The sequence below is a fragment of the Phasianus colchicus genome, chromosome 2 (genome assembly GCF_987193195.1).
Source record: "Phasianus colchicus chromosome 2, bPhaCol1.hap1.1, whole genome shotgun sequence".
In the NCBI taxonomy this organism is placed as follows: Eukaryota; Metazoa; Chordata; class Aves; order Galliformes; family Phasianidae; genus Phasianus; species Phasianus colchicus.
The window spans coordinates 47,708,603-47,731,799 of record NC_143437.1 but is presented as its reverse complement, the minus strand read 5'-3'; the positions used below and the strand labels follow the sequence as shown (position 1 = coordinate 47,731,799).

Genomic DNA, 23,197 nt, shown 5'->3' with positions numbered 1-23,197 from the left:
TTCTGTAATTAAATGGTGCTTTTACACCAAACTCTCTAATTTTTAACACTGAGATCTCTGTCTCTACTCATATATTTAATGATTAGATAACCTAGTATATATAATTCTTTGTTCTTTAATTACATTAGTAATGTCAATATATGCTGTATACTTACAGACTGTTCACAAATTATCAATTTATACAGTTTTAGATAGAAAAGAGTAAAATTATTAAAATCTGCAAAAATTAAATTTAGGAATGACTTAAGAGGTGATCTTTAATATGCTGACTAGGTAAAAAAAGAAGTAAAAAAGAAAACTCTTGAAATATTTGCATTTAAATCTGACATTAACATATAAAGCCTTACTTGCAGCTAGTGAATGGGGTGAAATGTTGTTGTTGTTTTTTTTTTTTTTTTTGTGAAAACACTTGGGTCCCCTCAAGAGCTTATTCTCTTTTGCACTACCTATACCTATAGATTGAAAAAGACTAAAAAAAGTCTCATCTTCTAAAATTCTTAATTAGTTGTTCAAGTTGTTGTTGAAGGGCATTAGACAAATATGCTCAAGGAAGGATTGTTGTACTCAGTTTGTCCTTGGGTTAGAAGGCAGAACCATCTTATGATGATTTAGCACTTCAAGAAATTCCTCATTCTGGTGCTTAGTTGGCAGCTTCCACCAGCTTTGCAGTCTGGTTTTCTTTATAAACTCAGCAGCAAATATACACTACTAAATATTTCATTTTTTAAGTCTAAGCCTTCACACCGCTTGCCAACTGCATTTTTATTTTACATAAGTTATTTCTGTTACAGAAAACTTCTTTTACATCACTGGAAAAAGCTCTTTATTTATACGGTCCCTCCAGGACTGTAACTGGGAAAAGCCACTTCTGAAGGCCCCAGCTCCCTTTGGTGGCTGCTCCCTCCAGCAGAGAGAAGCACTTGTGTTTGGTTCAGGAGTGCTGCCAATGATGACAAGGTGAAAGACGCTGGGCTGTTTTCCTGGGGGGTGAGTGGCATGGGCAGGACTAACCACGGGGTGGCTTTCTGGTGCTGTGCACAGTGGCCAGGTGCTCCGTGCCACACTTGGGGCTGGCACTGCCAGGGCAGAACAAGCAAGGAGCTTAGTGCACTCATGGGCTGAATCTGCCTGGGCTTTGCAAATGCAATAGGCATAAAATAGAGGGTTCCCAGATGTATGCAATTACATGCATGTATGTATATCTATACATACAGACAGACAGAAACGCACACGCTCTTTTTTTTTTTTTTTTTTACACTTTTAGACTGGTTTCTAATCTTAAATACTCTTGAAAAGTTCTTTAATACAAATATGAATGGAATCACAGAACTGCCCCTTGAAATCACCTTAACACCTCTCCTCATCGTGTAAGCAAGATGGAAACATTATGCAGATTTGGCTTAAAGCCAAAATAACAATCTACATATGCTACATAAACTGAGCTGTCCCACCAAAGGACCCCACTTTATGACCTTTGCTAACCATATGGAGGGCAGCAAACAACACCATTTACTTTTTAGGGTTATTTTTTTTTTAAACTGTAGTGTGGTTTTTTTGGCATTCTTTTGAATTACTAAAAAGAATTCACCACACAGTAACTGAACCTCCCAGTACAGCCTGCTCAAGCCTTGAATTAGCACAGTGGAGACTAAACTGATATGCAGATATGGATGAAGAAAATTAAATTCTTCTGGGTTACCAGGTGATGAACATTTACTGCTACTTTCTCAACTCTCACTTTTTTTTTTCTCTTTGAATTTACAAATCTTGTTATTCACTGCAGTAATCCAAGCCATAGGAAGAGAAGGATTTTTTTTCTTTTTTTTTTAAATATTTTGTGGCTTGAAAAACCTTGGATTGCCATATTTAGACAAAACGATCCTAAAGATTACCTCAAAAGAGAGTCTCTGAGCTATGCCTTCTCCTGTACCATGACACAGAGGTGCTCCTGAGCTGTGGGTGAGTGCAGTAGTGCTCGCCCACCCAAAGTCAAGGGCAAAAGCCCTGCCCCCAGCCCTGCTGCTTGAGGGCCGTGTGAACACGATGACTGTCAGATAGAGTAAGCTCATTTCCTGCAGGCAGGCAGGGAGGCCCCACATCTCAGTTGAACTCTGTTGAGCTGCAGCGCATATCTATTGCTCCATGGTTGTCAATGGAAATAAAGGTACGTTGCTGCATGATGTGATGTACAGACCATTCAGGGCCTCTGCTTGACATCCCAGTCAAAGGGATCGGTGAGGCACTAAAACTGGACTCTGATGGCCATGCTAGAAATGATATCCCCTCAAATTATTTAACTGCAGCTCAGCAAAAAAATTTCAGGCCCAGTTCACTGGTTTCTCAAACTTTTCAGCTGGGCTCCTGAAGTACATCAGGGAAAGGATGTTTCTGGGAAAACACGGAAAATGCTTCTTTCTCACTTACAGGCTGTCCTTCCAACAGGACCAGGGATGGGCAGAGCAGCCAGGCTGCACACCATGGCTGGGTTGCACTGCTCAGCCACTGGAGCTTCTTGTAGTCACTGGCTGAGATTACATGTATTGAAAAACAAAGCCCATGAAAAACTAAGTGGTGACTTGACACAGTATCTACTAGCTCTGTCTGAAATACTCTAGCTGCCATTTATTGTTTTTATGCACCGGGGACTGGAAATAGAAGCTAACTTTCTTATTCTCGGTTATTCATATTAACAAAATAAGGTATCAGATTTAACATTTAGATAAATATTAAATGTTTGTGTGTGTAGTGAGGACAGTAATGCTAGGCTCACAAGTAATACTTGCTTTGTTTTAGCATTTATATCTTAAATTACTGTGTTTCCATCATGACAGAAAACAACTCTTAACTCCAGAGAGTTGGAAGGAAATCTCATGCGCATCTCTTAATTGTCAGATAAGGATAGGTGCCTCTGAAAAGAGAGATATCTGGTAGCAAAAACACCCAGAACTTCAGAGACCTATTCTAGGCAAAACTGTTATCCTGTTTATCAAACAGGGATCTTGGGAGCAAATACACCAGACTGTAGTTAGCGTAGACACTGCAAAATCATGGCTGTCAATGACAGAGTCTGAACTAGATGAGACAGTTACAGCAATTCACTTCCTAGTTTGTTACCACTTCACTGAATAAGGAAACCAGGGGGAAGAATAACATCACTCTTAACCTAATATAATGTCATTATTAACATTAACATAGACAAACCATAGGGAATATCACAGAATGATAACCTAGCAGAGAAAATGGAGGGAAGCCAAAAAAGAGATTACCCAGGAACAGCTCACAGAGGCATTCTGAAAGGCACATAATCAACTACAAATGCTGATGGATGTAAATGGCAAGGAGGTGTGGCAGCAAATGACAACAAGGAAAGGGGAAGGGAAAGGGGAAAGGAAAACGTTCGCAATAAATGTGAAAAATACTTTGGATCAGTAAGGCTGAAAATAACAAAAGAAATGTCTTCCTGTAGTATGCAAGTAACATGTATCGAGAACACCCCGTAGAGGTAAACACCGCACTGGCCTGGCTGTGAACTGGACAGTGTAACAGTGATACATATCCAACAGTGCTCTGAAATGCTACTTAAGCTTTTGAAGGCATTATTTCACCATTATGAAACACTTGCCTTACAGCACATTCAGAACACAAATATGTATCTATCTCCATACTTTTAAACAGCTACCACTCTCTGAGGTCTCTTCTCCAGCCAGGAAGTATTTATCAAGCCGTTTCCAACTTTTCTCTTGGAAACTTTTCACAGTGTCATGCTTTTGTCTCCACTAGTTCAAAGCGGTGGATGCAACTGGAGATTTCTAGCTGCATGGGACACATCAGCTAACTTGCCAGTATAGTGCACTGCTTCTGGTGCTGCTCAAGCCAGGAAACGTGCTGTATCGCACATGTGATCAGATAACAAATCTCAACAGGATCTTCTAAGAGACTCCTTTTATTTGCTGCAATTTATGCATTGCATTCCCAGTTAAGATAAGCTAACATAGAAAAGGAAAAAAAAGCTGAAAATTAACCCCAATGGTATGAGAATGTGGTCAGGTACTTTTACTGTTGTTTAGCAACTTGTGAGCTGAATGAGACAGAGTTGGAGGTGCCAAAACCAAAGTCATCTGCAGAGGAAATGCCAGGATTCTCTAGTTCAAGTTGCTGAGAGAATTGCTAGGTTTGCAGTTCGTATGAAATTTCTAATGTCTCTTTTATAGCTGTACAAGTATTACTGAATGGATCCGGTCAACCTGACCATCTGACAAAACCACAATTTAAAAATAGTTTCTTACAGATCGCTTATGAACAGAGATAAGTTAGGCAGATACTATCATTATTTCTGTTTTTTCTTTTTTTCTTTTTCAGAAGGAAGAGAAAGTTGCAGTGACAAACTTGAGCTGTATAGCAGGAAAAGCTACACCACAGATATTCCGTGCAGAAAATCTGCAAACAGGAACATAGCCTGGGATTTAAGAACGTCGAGCAGGCATTTCATCTTTGTGCTTCGAGTCACTGCAGAGTGCTACCTGTGATTTGTGTTTGCAAAAGAGAAGCTGTAGAAGAGGCATGCAGTGCAAGTTTACAATGTCTACATGGGATCGAGTGACGTGGAGGTGTCTTTATTTCCATATATAGTATTGATGAGTGCAACCCTGGCGTATAGCACTGAGCTTCGTAACCACATCCTAAATCAGACAGGATACAAGAAGAGCCTCAGAATGAATATCAGGGTTGGAAGGAACACTTTAGAGAAAGAAGATACATTTGGTCAGCTCTGTTCAGCTGTTCACCAAATAATATATTGAGACGTGAGTTGTTTACAGCACCCACGTACTTTAATGGTAAGAAAACTACAGATTCTGAAGAGTTAGTAGCCGAAGACAGAGTTTTAATGGAAAAGGTGATTAATCACTAGAACAAAATGAAAAAAGAAATCAGTTGATTTGCTATCACTTGATATTTCATGTCAGAACCAACTGACTTAGCCCACTCAGGTTACTGATCTCTGTGCAGAAGTAGAAGAAATTTTGTGGCCGGTAGCAAAGAAGCCAAGCTAAACGATCCCATGGTTCATTTAAATCTTTCACAGCTGTACTTTACAGTTTTGTATGTCTCAGCTTCCGTGCCACTTGTGAAAACCTTTTTGTCAGGCCCTCTGAGACACCTAAGTTTATGTCATTTTAGGAAGATGTTGTAACACCTCATTGACTATCAATTCCTTTCATTGGCTCTTCAAAGCCCAGTGGTCACCACCCTGCAATATAAAGCCCTGAAGGAATGTGAAACAACACTAGGTTAAAATAGAAGTTTGAGCACATGATCTTAAAAATCAATTTTAAGTGCTGCCCTTTTCCATCTGCCTTGTTCATAAATATTACTGTTCATTGCTTTGTATTAGAATAATTATTGAAATGAAAAAATAGAACAAAAATACACATACGAATCAGAACAAAAGTAATGTGCCCAGTAATAAAATTCAAGCATTACCAAGGTAAAGCCAATACTTCTGTAGTATAATAGGGAGGAAGAGATATGTTACCATAATGAAAATGGCTACTGAAATGCAAAAAAAAGAGAAGGTATCAGTTCTCTTGTCCTATGTGAGAAAGTTACTGGCTCTAAGATTTTCTCCTATGTCTTTACACAGAAAACTCAAAGCCCTGAAAACTGCTTTACATCTTATTATGAAAAGCTGAAGAAGGTCAAGAGAAAATTCTCTCTTTTCCCCTTAGGTTCTTTTGTGTATAATGAGCAACTGCAGGCAGCCAGAGGCTGAAGCACTAGCGAAAAAAGAAGAATGCTACAAGAACAGAAACAACACACTGTTCCTTTCAAGTTCACCCCTCTCCTGGCCCACAGCCTGCCTGCCTTGGCCAGCTGCCAGGGTATTGGGACAAAAGCTTCCTCCTCTAGCCAAAACTGAGGAAAAGGGTCCGTTGTTTAACACAGGCAGACTGGTTTCAGCAAGAAAAAAAACTGAAAATAAGGGGAATTATATTAACTGAAGGTCCTGAGAGAGAAGAGTAATCTCCTAGTGTGGCTAATGTAATTCACTCCATGCCTTTCCCAAGGAGGGAATATCTTGACTCCCTACCTCTCAGACTAGAAGGCAAAGTGAAATGTTTCAGCAGGGCTAAAGCTACGAGATTGCCAAGGTCTTTGTGTCCCCTGAGGTTATTACAAACCAGAAACAACAATGCATCTCTCTTCTTTTCAGGAAGCCCAAAAGCAAACCACTCTCCTTCTGTGCTTGCCCACGCTTGTGTGAAGGGCGAGCATCCTCATAAAGAGATAGCAGAAATTTCCATACACCTAGCAAAGAGTCTCAGAGATTAACAAATCAAGCATTTAGCTATCTGAGGAATTCACACTGACCTGAGTTCCTACTGGATTTCACAAATCGACTTGAGTGAGATTATGAGGCATACCAAGGGGTATCATGCCCAGCTAGCAAGTGCTCATGAAAGGCAGGTCCTGCTTGACCAACCTGATCTCCTTCTTTGATCGAGTGACCCACCTGATAAATGAGGGAAAGACAGTTGATGTAGTCTACCTAGATTTCAGCCAACTCTTCAACACTGTCTCCCACAGTATTCTCCTGGAGAAACTGGCAGCCTGTGGCTTGGACAGATAAACTCCTTGCTGGGGAAAGCACCAGCTGGAGGGCTGGGCCCAGAGAGCGGTGGTGAACGGAATTGAAATCAGCTGGTGACTGGAAACCAGTGTTTTTCCCCAGGGGCTGATACTGGGGCCCGTCGTGTTTAACATCTTCATTGACTATTTGGATGAGGGAACTGAGTGCACTCTCAGTAAGTTTGCAGGTGACATCAAGTTGGGAGGAAATGTCAATCTGCTTGGGGATAGGAAATGTCCTTCAGAAGGATCAGGACAGGCTGGATTACTGGGCTGAGGCCAATAGGATGAAGTTTAGTAAGACGAAGTGCCAGGTCCTGCAGTTTGGCTGCAGCAATCCCAGGCAATGCTACTTGGAATGGAGATGCTGGAAGACTGCATAGAGGAAATGGGCCTGGGGGTGTTGGTTGAGGCTTGGCTGAATATGAACCAGCAGCATACCCAGGTGGCTAATAAGGCCAATGCCGTCCTGGTTTGTATCAGAAACAGTGTTGCCAGCAGGAGAACGGAGGCAATCAATCGTCTCCATGTACTCTGGTGAGGCCACACCTTGAGTACTGTGTTCTGTTTTGGGACCCTCACTACAAGAAAGACACTGGGGCCCTGCAAGCATGTCCAAAGAAGGGCAACAAAGCTGGTGAGGGGCCTGGAGTACAACTCTTATGAGGAGTGGCTGAGGGAACTGGGATTGTTTAGTCTGCAGAAGAGGAGGCTCAAGGGAGACTTTCCAGCTCTCTACAACTACCTGTGGTTATGGCAAGGGGGGGGTTGGCCTCTTCTCCCATGTAGCTGGTGATAGAACTAGAAGGAATGGCCTCAAGTTGCACCACAGGGGAAGTTCAGGTTGGAGATTATGAAAAATTTCTTCTCTAAAGGAATGGTCAGGAGCTGAAACAGGCTGCCCAGGGAGGTGGTTAAGTCACCAATCTCTGAAGGTAATGCTATTTGTTGGCTAAAAAGAAAACAACCACAATAATTCAACCTTCTGTGCCTATTTAAAATCTTTCGAAATGGATTCTTCCTGAGAAATCATGATCTCCCTGAGAAATCATGATCTCCCTGAGGAATTCAGCATTCAATCTCTCTGCACAGTTTATTTTTTGTTTCTACATAGCATATCCTCCCTTTGATTGTCTTTTCCAAAATCAGAGGTCCCACTTTATTAAATTTCTGTTCCTGTGAAAGTCATTCATTGCATCTCTGACCATCTCTGGCTCCTGCTGTGTACGTTTTTTAGTTCTATTAGATTCTTTTTGAGAGGATGGGATCAGAGCTACAAATAATTAATGAAAATGCAGAAATTTGTAGTACAAAGAACACCCATTATATAAATATTTTAAGAAATTTGAAGGAGTTAAGAGTCAGAAGTAAATGATAACTAATGCACCTTTACCATGGATTTGAATCATTGCTGTCCCAAAGGGTTGGCTGAGAATATTTCCTTTACTTTAAAAACAAAAGCAGTTCAACACAAGAGATTTCTTCAACTTCATGGCTAATCCTAAAAGAAAGAGTATTATCTACAAATAAATCTAATTTATCTAGTAAAGTAACACAGAAAAAAAAAATTAAATAAAATTAAGATAAAATTTAAAAATAAAACAACACTTCAATGGCCATTTTCAACAGATAATCCTAAAAAATACAGTTCTTTTATTTTTTTCCTAAAAACTAATAAAAATTCTCTTCCTTACTAGATTCTGAATCGATGAAATTCTCTTCAATTTTTTAAACTTAATAGAAGAATAAATGCCTACATTTCACTTGTGCCAAACAGACCAAGAAAACTCTAAAACTATAAAGGATCATCTTTTTAAAATCTGCAAACAGAGTAGAATGCACCATATTCTTTCTATTTTAATGAAGTTCTATGGAAAACAAACTTAAAAAGATATCTGAGATTCATGGTTTCCATAGCAACCAAAACAATGGAAAAAAAATGATGAGAGTCTTGTCACAGCCTGTCCAAACCCCAAAAATTTGTCTCCAGGAAACTTGGGCTAAGTTTATATGGAAGGGGCACCTACCACATTGGCTTGAGTACGTGCACTTACATGTGCCAAAAGGGCCATAAGGCCCATGCTTTGACATAGGCACAGCACTCTGTTGGACATAAATGCGTGTATAATCATTGAGTATGTGGGTCCCAGAACACTTTTAAACTCTCCAGTTCAGCATCTAAATGGAGGCCAGGTTTTCCTATATGTGTTGGGGATATGAAATTGTGACTCTGAGCTCTCTTAAAAATATATTCCTCACTGGGATGGCCAGTGGCTATGGCCATCAGTCTCTGAACAAACACGGCAGCCCAGGTACATCATGTTCAGTTAACATTTCCTCCATCTGCTTGCCACGGTGGTCGATAGCGTTTCTGGTGTATTCTTAGAGCATTTAATTTTGTTCAGTGCATTTATTGAAGAAATGAAAACCTCTTAAATGAGCAAATATAGAGTCCTCATAAACATAGCTACATTTTTTTTTTTTTCATTTGCTCTGAGTAACAGCGAGAAATGAAAAACCACGAGGCTGAAGGAAGTGAAAGGACTATTTATGTATCATGGGAAAAATTAAACTGAGTTTCAATGCTTTAAAGTGTCCAACATCTGTTTATCAAAACACTTTTGTTGTACTTCTTTTGTCCTCAATTATGCAGTCTGACTGCTCTGACTTATGAAAACTGCACTAGATTCTTCCTTTGATTTTAATGACAATCTGTGTAAGTTCTGCCACTACATTGAAACCAAAATGTTTGGCTGGCATTTCCAGTTGCCAATAAAGTACATGAACGTATCAAGTGCCCTTTCTTCATAGAATTGCTCACATGTGCATACACATTAAGATGTGTGGGTCTTGGAGTTCTTCCCTTTCTGTGCATGAGATACAAAGTGTCTAGAACGTAAATTTTCGTTTATGTTAAAACAGAATTTGTTGAAGAAGTGGGATGTACACCAAGATGAGGCTTGAAAGGATAACAGAAAACAGTGAATTGAACAGTTGAATTAAGCAAGAACTCAAGCCACTGATTTTTACAAGAAGCTTGCAAAAACATGAACCAAGGAAAATAACCTTTATCAGTTCAAAGCAGAACTTCTCACCAACTGCTGAGTCTGTCCTTGAAATAGGCTAAATACTGTATTCCACAACTGCAAAAAGCACTGGAACTTACCAGGGGACCACAAGCCATATTCCACAAGCAGCAGAAGGCAGTGCCAAGCAAATACTGAAATTCAATATACAGAAAAATACTCTTTTCAGTTTCATTGCTGTTCTGTTATTAAAAATTCTAGATGAACAGGGCTGACATTTTGGTAAGCTGTTTGCAAATGTTTAAGAAGACGGAGGCTTTCTGCTGTCAGCCATTTGTGCTGGCATTGCTGCACCAAACAGGCAAAGTTCTACAAGCTGCAATTTGTATCTGTTATTTTCAGCATATAAGAGCTGGAAATGATCAACTATAAGGGGGTTTGCAGTCCCACAGAAGCTGTTCTTAGTAAAACAGGATGTATATACATGTACATCATGATCTTATTCAGGATAACATCTTCCTATTAAGTGCTTGAATACAAACAGCACTCATTTCACGCTTTTTCACCATGCTGACTGGAAAGATCAATCTGCCATTTTTAAATAAACAAAATAATCTGAACAACAGAAATCTGTTTCACTGCACTTAAAAAGATTGTACGTTCTCTAGCATTAAGCATCTCATCTGATCTGTAAAGAAAATCAATTGGTTTAACAGAGAATTGTGGGCTAAACTAAGTACCTCAAAACAGAAAAGACCATGACCTCTTCAAAGTGTTCTTTGGCATCTTGGATTTCCATCTTACATTCTGTCCCTAATGGTATTTAACTGGCACTCAGAACTTACCAGTACATCTGACTGGGCTAAATTCAGAACGGGAATGCTTAAGGTAAGAATTTAGAGAAAACAAACAAAATCCACCTGAAAGATCCAGAAATTCTGAAACAATAGCCCTAAGGAAGACATAAATCACTACTGCCTGATACTTTTATGGTGAAACTGGACAAACAATAGTCCCTCTGAACTAGGATTCCATGCAGGAAAGCAAACTGATGTCTTATCAAGCAGTGAAACCTGAGCTGTGAACAGGGCAAAACCAAAAACACACTTGACATGTGGCTTTATCAAAAAAAAACACCATGACAAAAACATGGGGCAGGCAGCTGGTGAAATTACCTTGCTGCCGAACATCTGAGCAGTTTGTTTGATCATTGTCTCCTGCTCCAGTTGGCCCGGCCTGCCGCACCCTCTTCACAATCCCTTCACAGTTTTACTGCCCAAACTCCTTCCTTAGATTTCCCATTTTCTGCATTTCATTCTCTCCAGGCACTCTTCTAGCAGCTGCTTTTGTCTCCATGCAGGGAATTCTCAATATTTTACTGGAATAGATCTTCATCAACCAGCTTGGCTCTTGGTAAAGAAATCCTGGGTTTCTACTGCATTTGTTTGCCACAGAGGGAACCAGGACATAGACTTTGCTGTTGGAAACACTCCAGTAAAAAATACTACCAAAGTGCTATAAAAAAATGAAACAGAAATAAAACTAAAATCCACCCAGACAATCCTTCCCCATCCTCCAAAAGCTCAAAATAGCACTCACTGATGTATAGATCTATTGAATAGGCAAGAAGAACACTAGTAAGGCACAACATACACTGTTTTTATATGCATACTTCTTTCTTGCTTCTAGAAGCACTACTAAATGCAAGCTCCTTGACAGCATCCATCTGCACTCAACATTACACTATTGCACAGCACAAGTGACTCTTGCCTACCGAACCCCTGCTATCCTTCCACAGTGCAACACATGCTGTGGGAATCCACACAGCTCTGTGACATCAGTGGAAAGCTAGGAAATGTCTACATGGTTATTTGCAAGCTCTGAAAGTGAGCTTCATCTGACCAAAGTCAGATGTCTACCTACAGCTGAGCTACCCTCTTACTTTTCTATAGAGGTGGTGAAAGAGCAAGGCCTCTCACCCTAAAATAAAGTCAATGTTTCTCTTTACTGATAAAAAAGAAGTTGAAAGTAACTAATTAATTTAACACAAAAGCTACAAAAAGAGGCATTAATTTTATGATGGGTTAGAAAAGCCATTGGGAGGTGACCATACTTATTGGAGAATGGACAGGAATACCCAACAGTCTAGAAAAATTCACCTGAATGTCTAGGGAAAACCAATAGGAGTTTTATAGAGAAAAATCCATCCTGTACTGCAAATGAGTCCAACTGTCTAAGCATGGCTATATGAATACCACAAAAGTAATGACATATTGTTAGTGACCAATATACTTCATTCAAGTAGTAATCTTATTTCTAAGATACCTAAACAGCTTCTGACATCAGCTGATATTTACTATGTATCGAAAAGTGATCTGATCTGTAATTGTGAGGATAGAGAAGCTGGAAGGAGAGAGAGAAAAACGACCAGAAATAAAAAGTAGTAAGTAGAGAGCATAATAAAAGTGAAGGAAATAAAAAGAAAGTGGAAGGCAAATATTTAAATAAGTGATTGAAAAGCAGTTTTACCACTGCTTGTGTGAAAACTGAACTCTAGCTTCTAACATACAGGGAAAACACCAGTGCTTTTGTGGCTTTTAAAATTATTTTTTTAAAATCAATTTCATCTCAGTGACATTTTCCTCGTAATGCACTGTGTTCCCAATAGCCTTTCATTTCTTCATGGATAGAAACAAACAAATAACCTCCCTCTGTTCTTTTTTTGCAAGGTTCAGCAGTGTTTGTTATCCCTCTCGTCTCCTTTTCTTTCTGTGAAAAGCAAGACATTCAGTAACATAGCGGACCGTTTGTAAATGAGTCAAACCAGTCAAAAGGCAGGAGTGGAAAAGACTAAGTCAAGTATGCTTTCTTAGTTCTAAGCCCTGCATTTGCATGTTCTGTAGCACCAAAGATGCAATACTCACAATGATTTAGGGGTATGTATTCATAGTACAATGATACAACAGATTTGTATACTCTTCAAAACTCAATTAGGAGAAAAGCTATAAAATAGGACAGACCACTATAACTATCTACTCAACATTCACACTACACAAAAGGTGTTAGATGGAATCATACCACAGAAGGCATAGGGTCAGGATATATTGTTTTATCACTGACGTGGCAAGACATGAAATTTCTTCTCATGGCAGAGGCACAGAGCTAAGTTAATCCAATAGTAACAGGGAAGCTAGAACGGAGGAATCACAGAAAGCCATAGAGAAAGCAAACTGATTGTGAAAAGGGAATGTTTCAGGGCCTGAGAACTGACCAGGAGCACATGCATGGACAGACAACAGATGCTGCTCCAGATATTCATCAAGCAGCAAAACTGGGAAGGATGGATAAATGCTTGGGTTTACTTGTTGTAATGGAGCAATTGGAGGAAGATGGCTATTTAAAGCACTGCCCCCTGGTAACTCTCTTATTTCTCCTGAGTCTTCAATTATTCTTCTCTTTCTCTGCAGTACCCTCATTTCCCCTGAGTATGCACTCAGCAGCAACTTGCATTCCCCAGAAATACTCACTAGCTGCCTGGAAAGACATTCATGCTAGAGGGCAAAACACTCTTCTGACATGAAGATGCCTTTAAAACCACAAGTCATCTTCAGAAATCAAATTGCATGGAGGTGCACAAAGAATTCCTCCAAGACCAACTTTGGAGGCAAGTGAATTCAGACAACTCACAAACATCAGCAGTAATTTCATTTGAGTAAGCATGTTTGGTATTTTCAAATCCTCCCCCCAAACCACACACCTCTTTGCACGTGCACTTCTTTTTAAAATATTTTCTTATTGGTCTGTTTCTATGCTCACATTTTGGCCTCAGCCTATATGATAAAACTGTTTGTTGGGTGAGCCCTGGAGAACCAAGCAGACCAATCACTAATGCTCATATGGATTTTATTTAGAATGGGGAAAAATCCCTTAAGTTGAGCAGTTATGTTATTTTGAACTGGTTTTATATTTTATGTGTACATAGTGGAGCTGGAATTTCAGGGCTGGCTTTTGTTTGCATTCATCATGAAACATTTGTTATATGAGCTGCTGCTACTGCTACCAAAACAGCTGCTGCTTACTGCTAGAAAACCAGAGCCCATCTCAACAGTTTCTTTCTTTCCCTGGTAAGTCTATCTGGAAAATGATGTTTCTACAGAAAACTGCCTTTGTTAGGCTTCACTGTCATCCTGAACATCTTTTATCTACCCTGAACATGGGCCTGAAAAGGGTAAATTAGAGCAGATGCTCTTGAAATATCTACAACTAAAGGCAGATTAGAACTACAGCTGTGTGAGCTCCCTGCTCTGCTACACCTCAACTGTGAAAGTCTTCCCATGAGTTGCTCTTAGGACTTAACCAGAATTCAGCTTATCTGTTCTATATCACTATTTTCTACCATCTGGAAAAATAGAGTCATAAATTGAGTACATCAGATGGCTTGATCTCCCTTCACAAAAAAAATTTCTTTGCCCTAGAAATGCTGCTGTCTAGAGGCTAGGGCAATCTGTAGGAGACTGCTTCCCTATCCAGAAAAGAAATACAACACCCAGCCATCTGACAATCTGTGCACTTTTCTGAAGATCTGAAGACAAACCAGGACCCAGCAGATGAGTGGACTGCAGCCCTGAGCGCTGAGGACAGACTCCCCGAACTGCATATAAGCTGAATTTTAATACACTACTTACTCTGTTACAGTTACTGAAATACTTCAGGGTTGTTTTTGTTGCTTCCTGGCAATTTCATATTGGCAGTGACCTCTCTCACCTCATTCTCATCTTTTAAGTGAAAATTTATCCCAGACTTCAGCAGAGTTTCTGCAGGACTCCACTCTTTTTGAAGGAAGGGGAGGCTACCAAACAATTGATGCCTATCAGTTTAACTAATTTTTTCTTTCAGGAACTTTTTTTTTTTTTTTTTTTTTAAATAATAACTAAACAACTTACACATCTGAACAGTTTTGGACAGAGATCCTGCTGAAAATCAAACTTGTACCATCTCATATCCATGTACTTGCTGACTCCTTCAAGGAACTAGCTAATCTTAAGTCTCTAAAGAGTCATACTGACTTTTCTCAAATGCTTAGGAGTTCCATTTCTTATTATAGTTAAATGGGATTCTTTCACCTGTAGCTATCATCATTGCAGCCCTTAGAATAATGTTAACCACCTTCTATTCTTACAATATAGCTGATGAGATTTTTAAAGTGCAGTAACCATTCTGCAAATGTTGCAGATAGAAAAAAGCAGCCCAACTGGAAATAGCACACTAATTAAAGAATACAGTAAGATCACAATTCAGAAGAAAGGAGTGAGAGAGGGAAGATGAGACTACTGCTCTCTGGTCTCATCTTCCCTCTCTCAAAGATGCTCTTTGCTACTACATTTATAAATTTGTCATTCAGCTCCAAGAGCAGAGAAAAAGAAGAAAAATGGAATTCTTCAAGCCATATTTAGTAAAAGCCTCTTCTCTTGCTACAGCTTCTTGGAAAGCAAATTTTCAAGGAGGATAGGTCAAAAAGGCTGGGAAATTCCAGCTGAGAAAGGAAGTTGGGAGCATAAACTCCAAGAAAGCCTTCAGCAATGGGGCTCTGAAGGTTCACAGGAATGGTGTGAAGTTATGGTCAAGTGAGCAGATTATCCCCTCAGGAGTGATGGCTGGGAGACAGACCAAAAGAAACGTGCAGCAGCTGAGAGCTACTCTGCTAACACATTTCCTTACTTTTAATTCCTATAACTCTGTAACTAAGGACCAATAACTTTTTTTTTTTTTTTTGGCAATTACAGCAGTCTTAAGGAGACTTAGAGGTCTTCAGATGACTGGAAGACTCCCACTGTGACCTCTAGAGTAATTAATCTCTTTCAGATACACAGGACACAGGTGGGGAAGGGGTCACACCTCACAACTCAGCAGGCACTTGTATCATTTATTGATTTGTTCTAAATCTCTTTATACTAACCCTTCAATCTGCTTTCCCCACAGGATAGGTAAGAACGGTGACCTTTTCTGTTACAGCCTTTTCTCCCTTGAGTGTGCCTGTCAAATCCCCCAGTACCCAATGTCTCCCTCCCCAGCTCAGATCTTTTAGTTCAGACATGGCTGAAAATAACTTTAGGTATTAGCTTTAATGCCTTTAGCAAGCTATATGCAAGAAAGAGCCTTGCTATAATTTCACTATCAGAATTCATGCTCTTTCATGTCTTTCTCATTTTAATTATTATAGCAAATCATTTTTATCACCGTAAAACCTGATTATAAATTGCTATGTTTATGTGAAAACCCAACATAATTCTCTAGGAATGGCTACTCATCTTCACTGTACAAAAAATACAGGTAAAATCTCGCTAATTAATTTTTTCTTTCATATTTACTTTACCTCTAATACTTTCCACGACATTTCAGAACCACTAAAGATACTTTCTGATGCTACTCACACTGCTCTTACAAGATGTCTTGGGGATGAGAACAATCAATTTAACATATAACTTATTCTACTGCTGTTACAATGGACAGGTCTTGATCGGTTTGAGAGGTAAATTGTAACAGCCTACTTTGAACACTGAAAGGATTATGCTTTTGAAAGCCGACTGAATAGTCAGCTAAGGTCTATCCCACACTGTTGCTGTTTCTTCCATGTCAGATATGCTCAATTTTCAGTTGAACATATTTCTCTCCAAACATTGCCCCTGAACATGTATTGTGGCACAGTCTCATTATCATGCCAAATTCTAAGTTGTTACAAAGATACATTACTAATATGAGTTCTTCATATTCCACTTCAGGGAGCTTGGTTGTTACCATATAGGTGAAATGAAGACCTGTGAAAATGTACTGGAGCTGAAGCAGTCCCATTAACTGAAATGCAACCATCCACCCCGTCCACTATGCCTTACACTGTCTGAAGAGAGGTCATAGTTGCTAAAGAAGCCATTTGCATAGTGTTACTATTATCATTTTTTATTCAAATGTTACTTTAAAGCATACATAATAACAGAGGTGTAAGTGGAATTTTATTGATTAAAATAGCATTACGATTTTATTTGTAAGTTAGTGAAGAAGGAATGAACCATCACTGCAAGCTTTAATTGTCGGTCATAAAAAAAATTCTGCCATTCTGTCATCAGTGACCTTGGACTATTTACAAGACATTCCTAATGCTGTATGTGAATGCAGCATTCCCTCTGTACCAGAGCTCTAACAACGCTGCTTGCCCATGCATTTTTCATTTCTTTATACTCGAGGCAGGAAACATTGTAAAGACGCATCAGGGAATTAACCTTGGATGAACAGCAGGAGCACTGTTACAAATCCTTAACATCTTTAGTAACTGATGTGCTCATTAGATAAACGTTACAGTTTCTTATAAGACACCAGCATCAACCCTTCAAAATTATCTCCTGACACAAGAGAATGCACACGAATTCTTGGCATATGTGATGCAAGGGTTTGGCTGACTCACCCCTTGTGATTAAGACCACAAATACGTTTTGTTTTTACTTCAAGAAAGTATGAAATTACATCTGTGTTGGTTTAATCCAAAACCAGACAGCCCATCAATAGATCTGATAAAGAGAAATTGAAACAATGCAAGAATCATGAAGATGTGGAACAAAATGCAGAATCTGGAGGCTGAAGTCTTTTGGAAATGCACTACACAATGAAGATGAAGCTGAAAGTGGTCTTGCCTTCATAATACTACAAGTATAAATGCATTATATAGAAAATTTAACAGAGAAAACTCTGTTCATGGTGGAGAGATTTTGACAAGAGTATTAAAAAAATAAAGCGTCTGATTTCTGGCTTTGCCAACTGATAACCATTATGAAAAAGGTGATGGAGAGGAACAATGTTGCAGACTGCAAAGCACAAACTGGAGTTCTGAACACAAATCAGAGATGTATAGGCTTGGTCTCTGCATAGGTTCATAAAGAACCACGTATTCAAATAGTAGCAGCAAACAGCATCCAGGCAGGACTGTGTATCAAGGGAAGACAATGCCAAAGAAACAGTTTCCAGAGAGAATTAACAATCACAAGTATGGGGAAAAAAAAAAAAAAAAAAGAATGCAGCCTCTCAAAGAAATTATTTTCTACTAGAATTAAACTTAGTGCCCAAGCTAGCAGTATTAATGCAAGCTAACATATATTGTAGCCAAAAAAAAAAAAAAAAAAGGGAAAATTTCTGTAATTCTATGTAACACTTAGCATATCTCTACAATACCCTGTAGAGTTGTCACAGCTTCTATGAGCTCACATGACCAGAAACTTTAGCAGAAGTGCAACATTTGATCGAGGTTTTTCAGGAGGTGATCCAAAGGAACAGGGACTTCACCTTCCATTACATCTTCACTTCAGGAGAAGAGAGAACCACAGGAATAATTTTGGCAGACGGACTCGTATTTTACAGATCCCTGTACTGTAAACTCAGGGAACAGATTTACCCTGGATGAGAGCCCTAGTCATGTCAGTCTCACAGGTACTTCACTCTTTTTCTCAAAAGGCATCATTCATTTTGGGTGAGATGATGCAATTATAGGCAAATCACAGAATCACAGAACGGCCTGGGTTGGAAAGGACCTCAAAGATCATCTAGTTCCAACACCCCTGCCATGGGCAGGGTCACCAACCACTAGACCAGGCTGCCCAGAGCCACATCCACCCTTGCTAGATGTTCTGCTGCATAACCATGCACACATGGACCATCTCTAATCCAATAAGCACATGTTTGCAGGGAACAGTAAATAAAGCAGACTTGATCTTAGGATACCTACAAGCTCCCTGTGGGCTTGTAAAGCCTTACCAAATTCAACTTCAGCGTTGCTTGCATCTGAAAATTGAGATTTAAACTATCCTGGATAAATCTTTCAGTTTTGTTCTGTTTCCTGTGTAATACATGCATGTTCTGTGATTGCCACACCTTTCTGAGCAAAATAAAAAAACACAGCTGTTATGAGCTGCCAATCTTTCCTGCAGTACTTGCCATAGAGAAAGCTGAGATTCTGAGATGAATCTCCAAAAGATCTTTCCTGTAAAAGAGAGTCATGAGAAAGCTCAGAAGTACTCAAATCTTTCCAAGAGTTCCTATTCTTCGAACAGCTTGGTTTATTCACAGAGGGATTTGAATCCTCTGAAAGTCAGAAAACAACATATTTTCCTACTATGGAACTGGAAAAAGAAAGAGTGTTTCCAGTGATTGTCCTTATCACTGATTCACTAACTTCAAGGCATCTCAAGATCAGGCAGCTTGTTTTTATCCCTTCACTCTAAAACTTATTTTCATGGCTGAAGAGTTAAGTAACATATTTACAGCTTTTGACACTACCTTCAGCTTTATAAAACAAGCCAAGGAGCACAGTTTTTGTGTAGACTGTCCTAGGTGCTATTGACAAAATGGCAAATAAACTTCCTCAGGGGACATGTGCTGTTATTCCTTCCCTTCCCCATCTTGCTTGCACACAAAGAAAAGGGAATTTGTTTCATAATATAGTAAATAATAACATAATTAAACACTCTGCATAGAGTATAAACCGCCTGTTCTCACATACTCATTGTTTTAAAGCATTCTTCTGGATAATTTTGAAAGTTCAGAGATTGAAGACATAGATAGCTTGTTCACATTCCTATTTGTATTTTCAGAACAGGATGCTGGGAGATAAAGAAGAAAACACCACCCAGACAGAATGTAATCTCACATGTGCTATTGCCATTGGCACAATGTTCAGCTTCCCGCAAAGTCTGAAAAAAGCAGGGAGATCACACCACCTTCTGGACAAAACTTTTTAAGCCACATATACAACTATTTTCTTGCACATAATGGATGGGAATCTGCCATCAAAGCATTATACAGTTAGCTATTTCCTGAGGCCAATTTCATATTTTACTTGCACACACAGTTCAAAACTTTTCTACAGAAAACTCTCACACAGAGTGGCTGCTCTTGAGTCTTGCTCCCTAAATAATTTTAAGGAAAGCAGAAAGCTGTTTTACACGGAAAGGCAAAAGAAGTCTCTGAAGATTTCAAATTTTCCTAAGTTCTGTTAAGAAAGCAAGAGATGCAAAGAAATGATCCAAGGAATTTGAGAATTTAAATTTGATCTCATCTGAGCTGTTTTTCCTCCCATATCAAGAGCAAAGTTTTTGTAGGTGAGAGAAAGTTTGTGCATTTATGCACAAGAGATGAGAAAATTTCTACTTTTCTTTCCACTCAGCATTCCCAGCTCTGCCCTCTCCAGCAAATATGGCTCATTAGAAGGAAGCAGAATTTAGAAGCTGCAGATCATTTGTTCTATTTTTTTCTTAATTGCATTTCATTTTTTACTGAACAAAGGCAGAATATAAGATTCAGAGACACTGCACAAGAAGTACTGGCTCCTTCCATAAGATTTCTTTCAATCTTTTCCACTTTCTGACTATCAGCTAGGCCATGGAAGTGAGGTATTACTTGCAAAAATGAACAGGTCTGACCATTTATTTTTCCTTCAGTTGTGCTCCTGAGAGTAAGGAGAGATTCTGCACATAAAGTTACTCCGTAACTGTTTCAGGCCTCTCACATTGCAAAGAAATACTTTCAAATTCTGAAATAAAATTAATCCAAGGTTCTGCAATTGGACCCTCTCTGCTCCAATGCTGGTGAAAAAAAATAAGAAAGGCAGAACAGTGAGCAACTTTTAGCACGATAGCAAAGAAATGTAATAAACAAAGTTACCTACCATCCATCCCACTATCCTCCCCCATTTTTGACATCTTGTCAAAGCTGTTGTCACTATCAAGCTAGGATACTTTGGACAAGACAACCACTACAAGAACAGCTTGATGTGACATCAACATTAACAAGATACCTAATATCAAGGAGAGTAGAAAAGGAAAAATAAGTAGGAATCCTGTAGCACTGAAGAGTGCTACAAGATTAAAAGGTTCCATTTTAAGCTTCAGCACAACAAAAGCTTTCACAGTGTTGCATACTGTTATAAAACACACGTCAAAATATTCAGCAACTGGATTTCCTCAGGGCAACATTTTATTAATGCAATGAAGGAAATTATTCTTTTTGTGTCCTCAGACACAAAAATTCCTACCTTCTTTCACAGTCTCCTCTTGTCAGCTTATGCAAAACATAATGGAATACATCACTGGTGTCACCAACAAATGCACTTAAGTCACATTACATTTAACAGTTATCTCTGCCATTATACACAGGCAGACAGCTGCACTTACTTTTCTTTGCAGCAATACTCTGCTATCTATATATCTGATCAATAGAGTCACAGTTTTACTAATCCTTTACTTCAGAACAATAGCTGTGAGGTATATTTGACAGTAAAAAGGCTCTGGGCTTTGTTTTCTTGCTTGGTGGACAATGAGCAAGAAATTTTTAATAAATGTTCTTAAGTGCTGTCAAATGAGAAATTCTGCTGCTGACAAAAAGGAGACAGAAGACACTTTAATAAGGTTTGCATAGTTAAAATACAAAAATAGAGATGAGAAAATAAAGCTTTGGTATTTCCTGATTCCTGGTATCTCCAGTCTACACTGAGGGCTTCTGACAATAGCAAGTTTGCATGGATGGAAGCTGTAGTGAGCTGGTGCCCATCCAAAGCAACCGTAATAAGGAGGAGGGTCCCAACTTTGGAAAGAAGAAGGGACTTAACCCCAAACTCCCACAGCTGTCTCTTGAATGCTTTACAAGCGCAACTACACAAGTGTCCAAAGGTCACCCTGTGCAGCACTCATGGTTTTATGGACTTGAGTACATCCAGTATTTTACTACCTACAGTGGGAAGCAGGTGCTCTTTATTTTTTTTAGAGTATGATATTGGTGAGACAGCAACCACCAATTTTCTACTTTACTTTACTTTGCATATAATCCACGAAAGCAGGATTGGACGGAAACTGCCTTCCTTCAACTATTTTCTGCTTTGAAGCAGATCTATAAATCCAGTCATTTAAATGTGTCTCATCCATAACAAGTGGGCTCTAGTACAGAGATTCACTAGCCTGCAAGTGACTGCAAGGACCTTCCATACATGGTCCTCTACTGTATTTTTCTCATCTGAGCATGTTCATCTGATAAAAAAGTACTTTCTGGAAAGGCATTGCCTTTTTCATACAAAGAGAAGAAAACTGGCATAACAGTATCTCAGATAAATCAGCAGTTTAGTAAACAAAGGTACATTTTATATAACTAATTTGCAAATGTTAGTTGCGACAAGAAAGTTGGGTTTAGCCTGATTTATCTGTTGATTTGTGGGGTCACCATGCAGCTGGTCTGGACAATAGTATCCCTTCCTCCCAGCACTTCATGATGCAACAGCAGAGGGTGTTGCAGATCAGGTCTAAGGTGAACTGAAAAGAACTAAGTAGCATTTCTTACATAGTGCTTGGGTTCTTTTTTTGTTTTGTTTTGTTTTTTTGACTGATTCTGTTAAGTCTTTTGTAAGCATTTGCACCAACTCTGAAATAATCTGAAAATAATAATGACTTAAAATAAAGATCTTTGCATGTATGAAAAAAGCAGAGTTAACACAAAGATGCTCTTCTATTCCTCAGTCTTACTCAGTGAATGGTAAAAAAGAATTCAACTTTAATCCACATGAGGAATACTGAAGGAAAGGGATGAATCTTCATACAACATGGGTCTCATGCATGAAAGCCCAGACAAGAGGAAATTGCTGCCCTGAAATGTGGGATCAAATCTCCCAGAGATACTGCAATAAGCACAGAGAGAAAAAAGATTGCCCGGCACTTATTCATTCTGGGAGACTGCTTATTTCACATTTCACAATTTCAATGGCACCCTGGTGAAAAATTAAGCCCCAGTGAGCTGTTTTTAGCTTCCCAAAATGGAAGAGAAGTGAAAATCTATATTGCATAGAACAGCTGAAAAACCATATATATTCCCATAGAAAAATCTGCTGACTCTGGAACGCATCCTTCTGTTGATTCTCTACCTCCTTCTGGCCTAGCATCTGTACTGAAGAAATGCAAGGAAGACTTACACATGCTAAAAATATAGGTCTTGTTATTTTAAAATTCACAAAGAAAAGAGAATGCCATTCTTTCTCTTTAATACTTGTACATTGCTTAGTACAAAACTTTCAAAGATGCATCCCAGAAGGAGAAACTGGGCGACAGTCACGCACTGAAGTCTTTCATTTTTTCTAAACAACTGATTACTATTACAGCTGCTCTCAATCAAAAGCCAGTGATAAGCTTCATGCATTACAAACAAAATTCAGTGTTTGATTCATATGTTTTTAATATACAAATTAGTACAAGACATACCTTTCAGTGGCTGTAGGCATTTCAATTGACATGAATGCAACAGTCACTGTGCAAGAAGCAACTTTTACCCCTTCTTGGTTTGCACCACATTAACAGACCAATCAAATTGTAAACAGCACACCAGTTCTGCCAAAATGATATGCATAGCTCCACAGAAGCACCTTATTTCTTGATTTAAGCATAGGACACAAAACTGCTCTCTAGAGAGGCAGAACAAAAAATAAGCTTTGGAAGGAATGGACTGAACACAACAAGAGAACGCCTTTA

The 23,197-nt window shown here is 39.0% G+C and overlaps 1 protein-coding gene across 4 annotated transcripts in view; it reads right to left on the bottom strand.

Moving 5' to 3' along the window:
* UST (uronyl 2-sulfotransferase) overlaps positions 1 to 23,197 on the bottom strand; it is a 156,534-nt gene that overhangs the window by 10,973 nt on the left and 122,364 nt on the right. For 2 of the 4 annotated variants that reach the window (XM_090135572.1, XM_090135573.1), the window contains one exon: positions 9,794 to 9,847. The exons of the other annotated variants lie outside the window; for them this stretch is intronic. In XM_090135572.1, the coding sequence (XP_089991698.1) occupies positions 9,794 to 9,847 (54 nt within the window). The remainder of the gene's footprint in view (positions 1 to 9,793; positions 9,848 to 23,197) is intronic. 4 annotated transcript variants of the gene reach the window in all.